Source organism: Notamacropus eugenii, chromosome 7 (assembly GCF_028372415.1).
Source record: "Notamacropus eugenii isolate mMacEug1 chromosome 7, mMacEug1.pri_v2, whole genome shotgun sequence".
NCBI classification, from domain to species: domain Eukaryota; kingdom Metazoa; phylum Chordata; class Mammalia; order Diprotodontia; family Macropodidae; genus Notamacropus; species Notamacropus eugenii.
Window position 1 is genome coordinate 130,766,977 of NC_092878.1, and position 17,139 is coordinate 130,784,115.

The window sequence follows — 17,139 nt, forward strand, 5'->3', positions numbered from 1 at the left end:
CTCTGATTCCTGAATTTCCTCATGAGTAAATCTTAATGTTAAAATTGTATTCAACCACCTCATTAATTATTCTGTATCTTTTGAGCAAAGACATACCCTTTAAAAATGCTATTCCAGTCATCCCATGAAGTCTAATGATAGTTATTTTGAATTTACCTACATGAATGAGGCGTTCTACTTACCCTTGCTTATGACCCATACTTTGCACATTTAAATATAAACATCTAAAATTTTATTTCTGAGTCTCTTTTAAATTATATGATCCTGTGAATTACTGGCCCTTTCTGCTCAACTCTACTTCTTGTGGTATATTTGCTTTTGTCTCTGGTATCTGAACAATTATATGAAGAGATATACATATATATATATATCTTGAAAATTATATGAGGAAGATTTCATATATATATATATATTATATATATATATATACACACACATGTCTTGACAATTATATGAGGAAGATATACATATATATATATATATATATATATATATATATATATATATATATACACACACGTCTTGGCAATTATATGAGGAAGTTTCTTTCCTTTACCCATATTTTCAATTAAAACTTTTTCATTAATTACAAGACTTTGCACAAATACAATTTTACCTGGCTGTCAAGTTACATCTCTGTCCTTTTTCAAATTGTATTTCGCAGCACCATATTCTTAATCACTCTCAAAAGCTGCCGTTCTCTTAAGAATTCTCTACTTTCAATTGTTTGCATTTTGTCTAGTGAGTATTTGTTGGATGTATAAGTTAATTAATGTGGTTGATATTGCAATAGAAAGAAAACTGGCTCGAGTTGTGTAAAACTGGGCAAGTCACAACATCTCAGAGCTGGAGTTTTTTCAAATGTTAAAATGATGATAAAACTTTTTTTCAGGATTTCTGTGAATATTATCATGTTTGTAAATTACAAAAAGTTTGTTAAGTATAGTGAAAGGTAGAAAGTCTGTAAAGGTTTTAAAGAGACAGAACATTTTATATTTGTTCCTGGAGGTAATAGGAAGCCATTGGAGTTAAATGGTTTTAGAGAAAAGGGTAACATGAGCAGACCTATACTTCACGAAAATCACTTTGACAGCTTAGAGTAAGATGGATTGTAGTGGACAAACAAATTAGAAGGCTGCTGCAGTAGTCTAGGTGAGAAGTGATGAGGCTTTTTGAGAGGAGAGCAAGGAATGTAAATTCTAAAGCCTTATAGAAATCAGATGACTTTCTCAGAATGTATAGTGCTAAGCAACAAGAAAGAAAAAAATTATAATAACAAAACTAAGTATCCTAAGACTGTTAAGTCTCAAATATTAGTTTGGCCAAGGTAGTTCTATCACATTTTCCATGATCTTGCCTTAGGATAAGATATTCTATTTCTATAACCTGTATTTATGAATAGGATAAAATATACAGTAACTATTTTTAAGTTTATGTAGTTTAGTAAGCTTCTCCTGTGTAACTTCAGCCCTTTTTAATGCAATAAAAATCTCTGTAGATGTTTCCCAAACTCAAATGATTCTAGGACTGGATTTGAAGAGATCTGAAAAACCAAGTCATCCCAATTCCATAGTTTGCCAATCAGAAAAATGACATCCAGAGAGACCAACAAATTTTTAATGTAGGACATTAAGTAGCAGAATCATGATTCACATCCTCATCCTCTACTCCCAAATCCAGTAGTCTTCCAACTGTTTATAAACCTAACTCTTTAATTCCATTAAGTTGTGAAAATGGTATGAATCACCCTATTAGTTATGGGTGTTTCTTAATTTTTGTTTCAGTAAACCAATTTTCTGGCATAACCTACCTTATATACTTCTTGAATTTACACAAAATGCATTATCTTATTGATGGAAAAAATCTGATCCTTATTTTAATCAAATTAATAATTATCCTTGAGAACAGAAAGTTAACCAGAAGAATAATTCATGATTTTTCAAATTGTTCTTCCCTTATTGATTACTTTATTAGCATTTGATCTTTAGTTGGAGATATCATACAGATATTTTTTCTATATATATACGCAATTAATTTCCCTCAAAAAAGTCACATGGGTTTTCAAATAATTGTCACCTTCCTCTTGCTCTTTTCTTTTGAAAAGTGAATGCATTGACAGGGTGGTGGGGAGGGCAGGATGTCAAAAATGTCTTTCCATAGTTTTACAGAAAGCTATTGTGAAAATTAGCAATTAAACTACTCAACTGTATTTATACCTATAACATGATCTCTAAGGTCTATTACAGCTCTAAATCTTATTATATAGACACTATATGCTAAAGAGGTATTGATCAGGTTGTGCTCAAACTACATTTAAAATTCAGAGAAATAGTAGGCAATAAATATTGGTTGATTGACTATTAAGTTTTTTGTGCAATCCAGCTCTTTTAACTACACTTACTTGGGCAGGAAGACATATCATGCATGGCATGATCTCATAAATCACCAGAACTGCTTAACTTCTGATCAGCATATCTCTAGAAGGAAAAAAATTTTTTAACTTCTTACGCTAAAAACAGTGATCTTTATAAATCTCTGAGGGGAAATAATCACCAGAAGCATACTGTAACTAGGTAATTTAAAGGTTTCTTAACTTAGCTCACAGCACCCTCATATGAAAGCAGAGAATCCAGTCTATGAGTATAGTAAGTGATCAAGATTTCTGTGTCTCCTGTTATCTAGTTTTTGATGACTATATTGGCATTAATGATGCAGGCATCACTGCCCCTAAAATGCTTTGTTCTTAGAGCATTCTGGACATTCTAAGAACTCAATCATTACGCATTGCTTTTTCAATGGATTAACATGCTAAACTGTCTTTTTCTGACCAGCAGGTGGTGAAGTCCCTTACACAACCCTGGCCACTCGAATGATGATGGGAGCTTGGTGGCTCTTTGCATTAATTGTCATCTCATCATACACAGCCAACCTGGCAGCTTTCCTCACCATCACACGAATTGAAAGCACCATCCAGTAAGTAGACACAAATGATGCTGGTAGATGATGAGTATGACAACGATGATGATGGTGGTGGTGATGGTGGTAGTGGTGGTGGTGGTCATCCTTTTTATTCTACTATGTTATGGAAATACTTATATTATTTCATAAATCAAAATATAATAATCAACAATAACTAGTCTTAATGTAACATCTTGAGTTTTGCAAAGTACCTTACAAATGTTATCTCATCAGATCTCTAAAACAACACTAGGAGGCAGATGCTATTATATCTCCATTTTACAGATGAGAAAATTGAGGTTGCAAGGTTAACTTGCCTAGAGAGGCAAAGTTTGGAAGTGTCTGAGACCAAGTTTGAACTCAAGTCTTCCTGACTCCATGTCCAAGAATCTACTAGGGGTAGGATCGAAGGGATGGGTATGCCATCTTTGTAGAAATTTGGCAAGGATGGATAGCATCTGCATATATAAATTTCTCTGAGAGAAAAGATGTCCAGCATGATATCTTAGATCAGATTATCTTTTTGTCTTTCTTAACTGTATTTTTTATTTTTTTATTATGGTCTTAATAATATAAACATTTGAATAGTTTAAAGACAAAAAAGAGAATCCACTCTGAACTAAAATGTTATGTTATGTCTCATTCATTTTTAAAAATGTAAATGTTAAACTATTTTGAAACAGGGATTTTCACATTCCCGAACAATTCAATTCCTGAGAAAAATCTTGAGAAGATTCAAATAGAAGTTTGAAATTGGTTTAAAGAGTTACTCTGACCACTAGAGAAGAACATATTTTCATGTCCAAATTCACAAAAATTGGTGAGAACTAGAACATAGAGTTATGTTCAAAAAGACCATAGATAAAGCACCACATTTGGTGCATTACTAAGGCCATAGCAACTTCAAGCTAAGTATATCAAAAGGAGATTTTTTAAGAATCTGGTTTTCTACTTCCAATGGCAATGTGTTCCTTCACTGAATATCGCTATGCTTTCAAAGAAGCCCAGTACTGTGTCACTAATTACTGCTGTAGCTCCAAATCAGAATCATTTGAACCCATTAGGGATCCAAGTTACCTTGGCAGACAAATATAGTTCCTTTAAAAAAATAATGTAAAGGTTAACAAATAACCACTAAACTATTCATTTATTGCAAATTATTTTAAAAATAAGAAGCAGAGTTAGTTGCCTCTAAAAAGGAATAAAGTGTTTTTCATCATCTCCGATTGGCCATGAGTAAATTGACAACTTAGTGCAGGAAGATAGATTATAATTGAAAGTGGGTTGTCATTCCTATAAGAATACTATGCTAATTACTCATCCTCAAATCAAAGCATATATCAAGTAGTTTATAAGGCAGTGGTGATAATACTGAATAATGCTAACTTTCCTCCTGTTCTGGTCTATGCCATCCATTTAAAACACTAATGTTAAGTAATCTATAAGAGAATACCTTGACCGGATTGATGCCACATTGAAATCCCATCTCCATGTCACAATGAAGACATGTATGTATATGTATGATTCAGAAATCCTTGACAGAAATTGATATATAACTAATATATTTTAAAATTACTAATGCATCCTGACCCTAACCAAAAGCTCTCCTCAAGAAAAACAGTTAGATGTCCTGATATAGAAATGAACAACTTACTCCCAAGTATTTTTTCAATTCAACAGACATTTGTTTAATTCTTATTCGATAGAGTAAGATAGCCTCATATTCCTATCTGATTCTGGATATCTCAAAGTTGGTTAACTGAAAATAAAGAATGCAGCAGTGGAAAGATTAGAATCCTGACTCAGAAAATACTTTGCCATCCTTTGGATCTCTCAAAGTTCCTTTTTTCTTCTCTATTTCCCTTCTGTGCCCGCTGACATTTTTACAAGTCACCAGGGGATGTGATAAATGCCATTCTTCCTAATCTTATGTACAGACCAATTTGGCAGAGCAGAATTAGATCAGAATAAGGGTTGGGGGAAAGATCCCTGTTCCCCTATGAAACAAACAAACATTTATATTTCAGCTGTTTCAAAATACCATTGCCAAAAATACTTCCAGGAAATAGCCTTGAGAGTTTCAAAGATCAATTTGTCTTACAAAATTCTTCTCCAAATGAAAGCAGGGACACATGTCTTAATCTCTTTAACCTATTTAGTTCGCTTCTCTCTCCTGTTGGAAGGATGTGACAATGCCTACTCTTTCTAGCTAGCATTTTCTGTGAAGTTGACATATTAGTACCTACCATACTCCATTCCCAGAATAACTTCTACTGAGCAGAAATGGCAAGGAATATAAAAATAGGATATGTCATCTAGGGAGAGAAAAATGACCTTCTTTGGCTGGATGATTGACATAAATTCTGCATGGTTTGGAAGGAGAAGTCAAATCTGTTTCTTTGTAGGAATTTGAATAATTGTAACAGAATTACACTCTGTGCTCAAAATCAATCCAGCCTAATTCTCCATTTGTCAAAAACACCAAAGTTCTTTCACACCTTCACCCTCATCCCTAACCAGGGGGGTATTCAACCATGGGGTGGAGGTGGGAAACAAAAAAAGAAAAACAGGAGCTTAATTTCCATTTATTTCATGATTCAATAACTCAACATACTGCATGCTGCTCCATGATGTAATGTCACATAACAGATTGGTACAGGTGGAGAAGGTGTTTCCAATATTCTGATCAATTCCTGAAGGAAAAATATAGCTCCCCCAAGTCCCTGGTCACAATTTTGTTTCCTCACTCTCACTAAAAGACAACACGTGGCTAGTTGCTTTCTAATGCATGTGAAATGGAGCAGCCTTTTCCCTATTGGCAGCCACCCCACAGGGGATATTGCTAAAATGGATCTCTACCAGAGTGATGCTGGTGAAATTCCCTTTGCTCTGGTATAAGTCACAGACAGCTTCAAACAAAGTCAATTTTTTCAGTATTATTCGCAGTAACCATTATCTAAATAAAGTTCACACTAGACCAATTACGTACATTAATATCTTTAGACTTAGAAGTACCATTGCTGTTGAGCACCCTATTTTTGTAAATAAGCTTAGTCTGTATTAAAATAGATTTCAACCCACCACTATATATTTTGTTGTACTGTGTTCACTTGTACAAATTTTATGAGAGGGTTTATGTTGTTTTGTATTGTGTATGTGTTGATTTGCTTTTGCCCAGACATATAATTTCATTGAGGTATGATAGAAAGATCACTGATCTTGGGTTAAAAAACTGCCTCTGATATGCATAACCTGAATAACATTGGGCAACTCATCTTTCCTCTCAGGAAAGAATTTTCTTGTCCATACAGAAAGAAGTTGGAATAAATGGCCTCAGATCCCTTTAAGCTCTGAATCTATTGATCTAGTGATCACTTTTTTTGATGCTTATCAGCAACTGGGGTAATGTGTGGTTGAGTGACTTGGACAGGTCACATAGAAAATATGTCAAGGAGAGCTTTTGGTTGTTGTTGTTCAGCTGTGTCTGACTATTTACGAACCCATGGACCATAGTACACCAGGCCTTTCTATCCTTCAGCAATTCTTGAAGTCTATCCAAGTTCATGTCCACTGTTTCCATGACACTATCTATCCATCTCCACCACTACCAATCCTTTTTCCTCTTGACCTCAATCTTTTTTCAACATCAGGGTTTTTTCCAATGAGTCCCATCTTCTTTTCTTATTGTGTAAAAAGTATTTAAGCTTATTCTTCAGTTTTCTACCTTCCAGTGAAAAGCCTGAATTAATTTCTTTAAGTATTGGCTAATTTGATCTCCTTGCTGTCCAAAGGACTCTCAAAAGTTTTCTCCAGCACCACAATTCAAAAGTATTGACTCTGCAGGACTCAGCTTTCCTTATAGTTCAATTTTCACAGTCATACGTTGCTACTGGAAAAAACCATAGCTTTGACTATATGAACTTTTTTTGCAAGGTAATGTCTCTGCTTTTTAGCATGCTGTCCAGATTTTTCATAGTTTTCCCTCTAAGGAGCAAGCGTATTTTAATTTCATGGCTGCAGTCACCATCTGCAGTGACCTTTGAACCCAAAAATATAAAATCTGACAATGCATTCTTTCTTCTCCCTCTATTTGCCAGAAAATGAAGACCATTTGTCACAATCTTTATTTTTTATTTGTTTTTATGCTAAGCTTCAAGTCAGCTTTTACAATTTCCTCTTTTACTCTTATCAAGAGGCTTCTTAATTCTTGTCATCACATTGATACCATCTACATATCTGAGATTACTAGTATTTCTCCCAGCAACCTTAATTCCAGCTTTTGATTCATCTAGTCCAGCATTTCTTGTTATGTACTCTGCCTAAAAGTTAAATAAATGAGGTGACAATGTATAGCCTTATCATACTCCTTTTCTAACCATAAACCAATCAGCTGTTCCATGTTTTGTTCTAATTATTGCTACTTGGCCTGCTTAGTTCCTCAGGAAACAGGTAAAATGATCTGGTACTCCCATCCCTTTTTTAGGACTTGACCAATTTGGTTGTGATCCACATAGTCAAAGACTTTAGTTCAGTCAATGAAGCAGAAGTACATAAGTTTCTGGAACTCCTGTACTTTCTCTTTCAACATTGTCCAGAAGTGAAATGGATTGGCTCGAGAAGTGTTAAAAGTGTCCCTCAGTGGAGCTTTCTAAGCTCATCCTGTGTTAAAAAGCCTCACAAGTGAACATCTGTGAGATATGTTATAGTGGAGATTTCTTTCAAGTATGGGTTGGACTGAAAGATAAGGCTCCTTTCAACTTTCAAAATCCTGTAATCCTATGGCATGAATTTTTATACCTCTCCTTCTGACTTTCTATATGAAACTCTGATCTTCATTCAAACTGTGATTTTAATCCTTTAATATCCCAGTTCTGTCCCAGGTAATTGCCTCTATACTGACCACATTCTTCTGCTTTCTCCAACTTGACCTCTTGGTAAACCATTTCAACTACACACTGCCCTCTTCTCTTTAGTCCCTTTTCCCTTCATTGTATCATTAATTGTGCTGCTCCAAGCTTTAGTCTTGACTCACACCCATAATCCACTGCCTTCACTCCTCCACACATACTTCTGAATAAAGGTACGGAAAATCATGCAACTCTTCTGACTAGGTCCACTAAAAATTTATGTTATGGAACATCGACAAGATCCTTACTGCTGTACTACTTACTACTACTTCCCTAATCAACTTGCTATTCCACAATGGCTCTTCCAAGCATTCTCTTCCCTTTTTAAGCCTCCCACAGTACTATCTCAGCTAAGAATTTCACCAAACATTTTACTGAAAAGTTTGAGACCATTCTCCTAAGAGCTTGCCCTTCTCCCCTTTTCATCTCATATCACATAGATGCTTTCCGTCACTTTCTGTCTGTCTTCTTCAGCCAGGTCTCACATGAAAAGGTAGCCCTACTCCTTATAAGGCAAATCTCCCCACCTGTACAAGTGTTCCCATTCCATCCAGTCTCCTCTAGCAGATTGCCTGCGCTAACATCCCCACTCTCTCATTTATCTTTAATCTCTCCTTGCCTGCTGGCCGTTCCTATACTGCCTATAAATGTGTCCATATCTCCCTCAATCTAAAAATAAAAAATAGAAAAGCTACAACAATAAAATCCTCTCACTTGATCCTTCCTTCCCTGCTATCATTCCATAGTTCTTCTGCCTTTTGTGTTTGAGAAGGCTATTTATTATAAATGGTTCCACTTCCTCTCTTCTCACTCTCTTATTAATGCTCTATGATCTGGCCTCTAATTTCATCACTCAAACAAAATTGCTCTCACCAAAGTTAATAATGATCTTTTAATTACCAAACCCGATTCACCCTTCTTGACCTCTCTGCAGCCTTTAACCCTGTCAACCACCCTCTTCTACTTATAGTCTGTTCTTTCTCGGTTATCAGGATGTTATTCTTAGCTAGGTCTCTTCCTATGTATCTAATCATTCCTCCCTCTCCATAGCTATATTCTCATCCACATCACTCCCCATTAACTGTTGGTGCCCCACAGGGCTCTGACCTGAGCCTTTTTCTCTTCTCCTTTTATACTACTTCATTTGTTGATTTCATCAGCTTCCATGAATTTAGATATCATCTCTATGACTGTGATTCTCAAATCTACTATCTTGCCCCCAAATCTCTACTGACCTCAAATTTAACATCTCTACCTGCTATTCAGACACCTCAAACTGAATCAATGTCCAGTAGACATCTTAAACTCAAACTATTCAAAATAGAACCCATAACTTTCCCCTAAATTCCCTCTACTTCCAAACTTTCTTCTTACTGTCAAAGATACCATCTTCCTCCCAATCCCTCAGTCTGCACAGTCAGGGTGTCACTTTTGACTACTCACTATCTCATCCCACCATATCTTGTCTATCACCAGTGCTGTCAGTTTTACCTTTTAAACATCTCTCATACATACCTCCTTCTCTCCTCTAATACTACTACCAACCTAGTAAAGACCCTCATTTCCTCTCACCTGTTGAAATAACCTATTAGTTAGTCTGCCACAAGTCTCTCCCTACTACAATCTGTCTTTCCATTCAGCTGCCAAAGTGTTTTTCTAAAGCACAAAGTCTGACTGTGTCACCACTTACTAAACTTTAGTGGTTCCTTATCACTTTCAGGATCAAATACAAAATCTTGTTTTTGGCATTCAAAGTCCTTCATAGTCTAGCTCCTGATCCTACCCTTCCAGTCTTCTTACACATTATACTGCCTACCATGTACTATTCAGAATAGTTACCCTCGTCTCTTTATTGTTCACCTAATAAAACATTCTGCCTCTCAACACCAGACATTTGCTCTGCCTGTCCTCTTATGTGTAGAATGCTCTCCATTCTCATCTCCACTTCCTGGCTTCCCTGACCTCTTTCAATTCCAAACTAAAACCACATCTTCTACAGGAAACCTTTCTTATTTTTCTTAATTCTGGTACCTTCCATCCTTTGATTATTTCCTATTTACCCTATATGTAACTCATTTTTATATAATTGTTTGCATGTTATTTGCCCTAGTAGGAAGTGAATACCCTGAGAGTAGGGACTGTCTTTGGCCATTCTTTGTATCCTCAGCACTTGGCATAATGCCTTCCACATAGAAGGTCCTTAATAAATGCTTATTTGAATGACTGACCAGGACTTTAAATTGTAGTAGTGAAAGTGCCAACCTGCATGGGTAAATCAAATTTCCTCACTTAGGAGCTCCCTGTACCAATGGAATAACTGACCCAATTCTCAATCCCAACTCTATTTATTTCCTTTAGTAGAAAAGAACTGCTCAGATACAAACATTTCATAAGTTGAAGTTGAAAAATACTTAAAATATGAAACAATAACCCATCACACCCATTACACTCTCCTGGGAAGGAAAGATAATTCACTTTCTCCTCCAATCTACTTGTCTGAGCAGCACACAGAGTCCAAAGAAGTCTGCAGCATCTTGCTAGAAGTAGTCATAATCTTCTCCTCCAGGAATTGATAGAGTTGGAGGAAGCACTTCCTCTTGTGAAGCCAAACTAACTCAGGAAACTTTTACCTTTAAGCTTCATAAGATAGCCATCAGTATTGGGAACATCTATTTCTCAGGAATTCTATCCAGTGATCTGTGCTTAGAAGAAACACAAAATAGAATGGGTAGGTAGAGATTTGGGACTTAGTCTCAAGCTTGCCTAGGCAAGCATGCCTTCTTTCTCTTTACCATGAGTTCATAAGAAATATGGCCACTGGTGAGGGAAAGAAGAAAAAAATCTCTTTCCACTGGCTCTAAGTGCAAAATAGATAATGCACAGTAACATCTTTAAGAACAGGTAGAAAGAGCTGGGCCCTGAGGATGACAGATAAGAGAGAGCAAACCAACTGACCTCTCCCAATATTCATCTCCAAATAACTTTTAAAATACCAACTGAAATCAAATTTTGGAGTGACAGAAACAACAAAATATATGGATGATATAGTGTTCCAGGCTAAGACAACTTAGAAAATTGGTGAGAGAGGTCTGAGACACTGGCACAGAAGCCAGTCCAAAATGCATGTGATGGCAACATCAGGAGTGGATCTTGGAGGTAGCCGCAACAATAGCAGCAGCAGAAACTTTGGAGTCTCTCATCCCAGAGAGGGTAAAGGGTCAGACAACTGGTCAGAAAGAGATTACTATGGACCCTTTGCACTGGGTGCACTTAGAGCTGACTGACAAATCTATTGCCCATGCGCAGATCTGGGTCAGAGAAGAATACATGTGATTGGTCACAGAGAGCAGGGATCCTGGCCACAGTCTCAAGTAAGAGAGTATCATTAGTGCTTGTGATTGAAGAAGAGAAAGGGTTCTTTCTGTGTAAAGATCAAAGTGTAGACCAAAACAGCAGTGACCACATCTCTCCCAGATCTCACCACCTTGGAAAACTTGCATACCTCCAGAATTAGCTCTGAAAATAGTGGCACAAAAAAGCCTGAAGTTTGACACAGTGTCTCCTGTAACTACAGCAAGGACAATGGCATACACAGGAGGGTCTGCTGTGCAGATTCTCTTAGATCTGCTTCTTTAAAACCAAAGCAACTTTGGAGGAGTCAACAATCTACTTTAATCAAGCACAGGTAGCATTCAGTTAGTTCAGGGAAAAAGTCAGCACCCTAAACTTCAGAGAAATAAGGACCAACAGACAAGGTTTCCAACTGTCTGACCATAAACAATACACACATCACAGATCAACAAACAGATAGAACTATCTGACTATTACATACATATATAGTAACATACATATATAGACAGAGAAGCACCCACATCTGGGTTTTCAAAGCCGGGGGGGCTTCTTAGTGGCTACCCAGAGTCTGTCTAGACAAACACTTCCAATGAGTAAACCCCAAAGTGTGTGTGTGTGTGTGTGTATATATATATATATATATATATATATATATATATATATATATATATATATATATATATATATATATATATATATATATATAAAATTATTTATTTTATAAAATATGTAATATAAATATAAATTATAAAATTATAAAAATAAAATATTATATATATTTTATATAATAAATATATGATTTTTAAATTATATGTAAATCTTTATATATTAAAATATATAAATTAAATAAAAATTATATGTAAATTAAAATATATACAAATAAATAATAAATGTTATATAAATAAATATAATATAATAAAAAAATACTCACCTTAGAGTATTGATATACTTTTCAGATTCAGAGGTAGGACCCTCTGACCCAGTGCCTCAACAGAAATTAACAATAGGTATTGTGACCTATTAATGGATGGGGAAGATCTTCAACTCTTCCTCCCACCCACCATTAAACTTATATTAACATTAAAAAACAGAATTGGCTTAAGGGTAAAAGAGTCACACAAATCTGCTGAAGAAACTCTCTCACCTCATATCTGTAATTAGTTGACAAATCTTGTCTATTCTAAACATCTCTGACAGCCACCCTCTTCTCTCTACTAACTTGGCAATTAACTAGCTCTGTCCCTCATTAGCTTTGATTAGACAATTGCAGTAGCATCTTAATTGAGCTTCCTGCATCTGAATAATCCCTTTTCCAATTCACCCTCTAGATAGTTGCCATTAAAATGAAAGTGCATGTGCTATTCCAAAAGCACAAGAGTAACCACATCACTGCCCTCCTTAAAATAAACCAAAAATTAAAAAAAAAAAAACACTCCTGTGGATTCCTTATTACTTCTAGAATAAAATATAAGCTCTTATTCTCTTAATTCCATGCATGATCTTACTTCAGCCTACTTCTCTAGATTTGTTACACAATGCTTCCCTTTCACACACTACACCCTGTGTCCCCGTCTATCATACACATTCCTCATACAAGACATTTCATCTTTCATTTATATGCCTTTGCATAGGCTCTCTCTTAGAACCCAGAACTTCTTTTGATTGTCAGATCAAAGCTAATTCCTACATAATATTGATGATATTGATGTACCTCCAACTTTTGCTGCATCCTCCACACCACCTTGTTTTTATTTTGTGTATTATTTTTTGTTTACTTCTATGTGTACATGTTATTTCTTTCCAATAGGATGACAGCTCCTTGAAAACAAAATGTACTTTGTTTTCATCTTTGTATCATCAGAGACTAGCACAATGCCTGACACTCAAATGCCACATTTTAAATGCTTTTTGAATGTACTGTAGCTTTGTGTCATCTGCAGTTTTGATAAGCGTTCCATCTATGCATTCATCCAAGACAATTATGAAAATGTTGAGTAGCACTTAGCCCAGAAAATTTCCCTGGTACATTCCACTGGAAATAGGGTTTCATGCTGACATAAATTCAGTTATGAGGAGATGATTCTGGAAATTCTGACCATTCAACTAGTTACGGCTGTGCTTAATTGTATTATCATTTAGCCCCCATTACTCAATCTTGTCTACAAAGGTATCATCTAAAATGTTATCAAATACTTGCTGATGTACAGATATGTTGTGTAGATAGATTTCTTCTAATCCTCCAATGAAAAGGAGGGCAGGGCAGTGGGAAATGGTTACTCTAGAATAAGTTTTTCTTAATGAAGCTCCCTTGGCTATTAATGATCACTCCCCTTACTAAATACCCATCCTTTTAGTAATATTTTCTAGAAGGTTACCAGGAATGGAAAAGTGAAGTTTGATTGTTACTTAAATACTTCACCTTTCCTCATCACCCACTTCTGATTAGGTATTACCTTTTTGGTGAATTCTAATACAGAATATCTTTAAGATTACGTGTAAAGTATGTTGAACATGAGTGAAAAGAGCAACTTTTCCTTATTCTGCATTGTTAAGTGTTAAAATGGTCTGTTTGTTGAAGCACCTAATACTGTTAAGATTTATGTTCTATAAATGCCTTTCTAGTTTGATATACATAAAATTAAAATTTTGCATATGCTGTTGAAAAAAATTCACAGAAGTTTGTTGGATTTTCAAAGCCACCCTCTAGTGAGAGTTTAATTAAAAATTTCCTGCTATTTTATTTGTGGCTTCTAGGAATAGTTATGCAATGTGATATGCTCTATTTACCGTGAATTCACTAAATCTAAAACTTTGACAACACAATAACTTCCTTCAGCTCTAAAAATGATCACTTTTGGACATGCTCAATCAAATCCACTTCTAAAAGAATCAAATCCTCTGCCCTCTCCCCATTTGTTTTTCATCAAGCATGCTACTTGCCCCCTCTAAACCTAAAAAACTATTAAATTCTCACAAATAGAAATTCCTCTGTTTCTCCTCTCTTCTCCTCTCCTCAGCTTTAGCCCTTTCCTTTCCTTCCTCTCTCAGTTTTATAGTTTCAAATAGCTCTCCAAAATAATTAGATTAGTTCACAGCTCCACCAACAGAACATTAGCATCCCAACTTTCCTACAATCCCTCCAAAATTTGTTGTTTTCCTTTTCTGTCACATTAAACAATCTGATAGGTGTGAGGTGATACCTTAGAGTTGTTTTACTTTGTATTTCTCTAAATGATAGTAGTAAATGATAGAGCATTTTTTCATATGACTATAAATAGCTTTGATTTCTTTATCAGGAAACAGCCTGCTCACATCCTTTGACAATTTGTCAATTAGGGAATGACTCATATTCTTGTGAATTTGACTCAGTTCTCTATGTATTTGAGAAATTAGGCCTTTAAAATTAAAAAAACTTGCTGTAGCATTTTTCCCAATTTTCTGCTTTCCTTCTAATCTTGGTTGTATTGGGTTTGTTTTTGTGAAAATTTTTTTCACTTAACATAATCAGAATTTTCCATTTTACATTATGTAATGTTTCCTATCATAATTCAGTCATAAATTCTTCCCTTATCAATAGATTTGACAAGTAAACTATTCCATGTTCTCCCAATTTACTTTATGGTATCATCCTTTATGTCCAAATCATATACCCATGTTGACCTTATCTTGATATAATCTATGAGATGTTGGTCTATACCTCATTTCTGCCAAGCTGCTTTCCAGTTTTCCCAACAGTTTTTGTCAGTCAATGAGCTTTTGTCCTCAAAATGGGGACCTTTGTGTTTATCAAACACTAGACAACTATGGTCATTCATTACTTTGCATTGTAAACTCAATCTATTCCATTGATCCACCACTCTGTTTCTTAGAACGCACCAGATAATAATGATAATCACTACTTTGGTTTTCTTTTTTAATACTATTATCCCCAGTTACATGTCAAGAAAACTTTTAACATTCCCTAATCCTCCCCTCTGCTGAAATGTTAGGCAGTTTGGTATAGTTTATACATGTGTTATAATGTAAAAAGTACTTCAATATTAGTCACAGTTGTAAAAAAAGAAGCAGATCAAAAGAAAAAAGAGAGAGAAAGAAGTAAGTGAAAAAATATGCTTTAATCTTCATTGAGAGTTCATCAGTTCTTTATCTTGATATGGAGCACATTTTCCTTCATGAGTTCTTTGTACTTGTCTTGGATCATTGTGTTGCTGAGAAGAGCTGAATCATTCGTTGCTGATCATCACACAATGTTACTAAGATAATGTTTTCCTGGTTCTGCCTCATTTCACTTTGCATCAGTTTGTACAAGTCTTTCCAGGATTTTCTGAAATCTTCCTATTCATCATTCCATTACATTCTTATACCCCATCTTGCTCAGCCATTCTCCAATTGATGGGTATGCCCTCAAATTCCAATATTTTGCCACCATGAAGAAGGTTGCTATATCTTTGCACATGTTAGTCTTTTTCTCTTTTTTATAATCCCTTTGGGATACAGATCTAGGAGTGGTAGTGCTGGATCAAAGTGTATGTACAGTTTTGTTGCCCTTTGAGCATAGTTCCAAATTGCTTTCCAAAATGGTTGCTTCAGTTCACAACTCAACCAACGGTGTGTTAGTGTTCTAATTTTTCCACATCTTCTCCAACATTTATCATTTTCCTGTTTTGCCATGTTAGCCAGTCTGATAGGTGTGATGTATCTCAGAGTTGTTTTGATTTGCATTTGTCTAATCAATACTGATTTAGAGCATTTTTTCCCCATGACTATAGGTAGATTTAATGTGTTCCTCTAAAAACTTCCTGTTCATACCCTTTGGCCATTTATCAATAGGGGAATGACTTGTATTCTTATAAATTCAACTCAGTTCTCTATATATTTTAGAAATGAGGTCTTTATCAGAGACACTATCTCTAAAAGTTGTTTCCTAGTTTCTTCTTCCCTCTTAATCTTGGTTGCATTGGCTTTGTTTGTGCAAAACCATTTCAATTCAGTGTAATCAAAATCACCTATTTTGTATTTCATAATGTTTTCCATCTCTTGTCTGGTCATAAATTCTTCCCTTCTCCATAGATCTGACAGGTAAACTATTCCTTGCTCTCCTAGTTTCCTTACAGCATCAGTCTTTATATCTAAAGCATACATCCATTTTGACATTATCTTTGTAGAGGGTGTAAGATGTTGGTCTATGCCTAGTTTCTACAAACTGTTTTCCAGTTTTCTGAGCAGTTTTTGTTAAATAGTGAGTTCTTATCCCAGAAGCTGGAGTCTTTGAATTTATCAAATAGTACATTACTGTAGTCACTGACTGTTGTGTCTTACATACCAACCTATTCCCCCAATTCACATTCTATTTCTTAACCAGTACCAAGGACCTTTGATGACTGCTGCTTAATAATACAATTTAAGATAGGGAACAGCTAGGCCACCTTCCCTTGTATTTCTTGTCCTACCAGATGAATTTTGTCATTGATTTTTCTAGCTCTATAAAATAATTTTTGGTAGTTTGATTGGCACTGAATAAATAATTTGATTTAGGTAGAATTGCCATTTTTATTATATTATATTAGCTCAGCCTATTCATGAGCAACAGATATTTTTCTAATTATTTAGATCTGACTTTATTCGTGTGAAAAGTATTTTGTACACACACACACACACACACACACACACACACATTTTTCCCCATTTTTCCCTTTACCTCTCATTTGATTTTTAAAATCCTTTTTTAGCTTTTTCCATAAATTCTTGTTGGTCTTGTGTCCAGTTCAGATTTTTTTTCTCTGATCCTTGGCTTATAGCTCTCTTCACACCATTGCCTTCTTTTGAATTTGTGTGTTGTTCTTCCCTATCACTGTAGTAGCTTTTTATAGTCAAGTTCTTTTTTTGTTCTTGTTACTTGCTCATTTTTCCATCTTATGCCAAA

At 35.2% G+C, this 17,139-nt stretch overlaps 1 protein-coding gene across 3 annotated transcripts in view; it reads left to right on the plus strand.

Moving 5' to 3' along the window:
• The window catches only part of GRID2 (glutamate ionotropic receptor delta type subunit 2), a 1,741,897-nt gene that overhangs the window by 1,436,751 nt on the left and 288,007 nt on the right, over positions 1 to 17,139 (plus strand). For 2 of the 3 annotated variants that reach the window (XM_072624913.1, XM_072624915.1), the window contains one exon: positions 2,832 to 2,973. In XM_072624913.1, coding sequence (XP_072481014.1) covers positions 2,832 to 2,973 — 142 coding nt within the window. The remainder of the gene's footprint in view (positions 1 to 2,831; positions 2,974 to 17,139) is intronic. The other variant, XM_072624914.1, reaches the window with a different exon arrangement.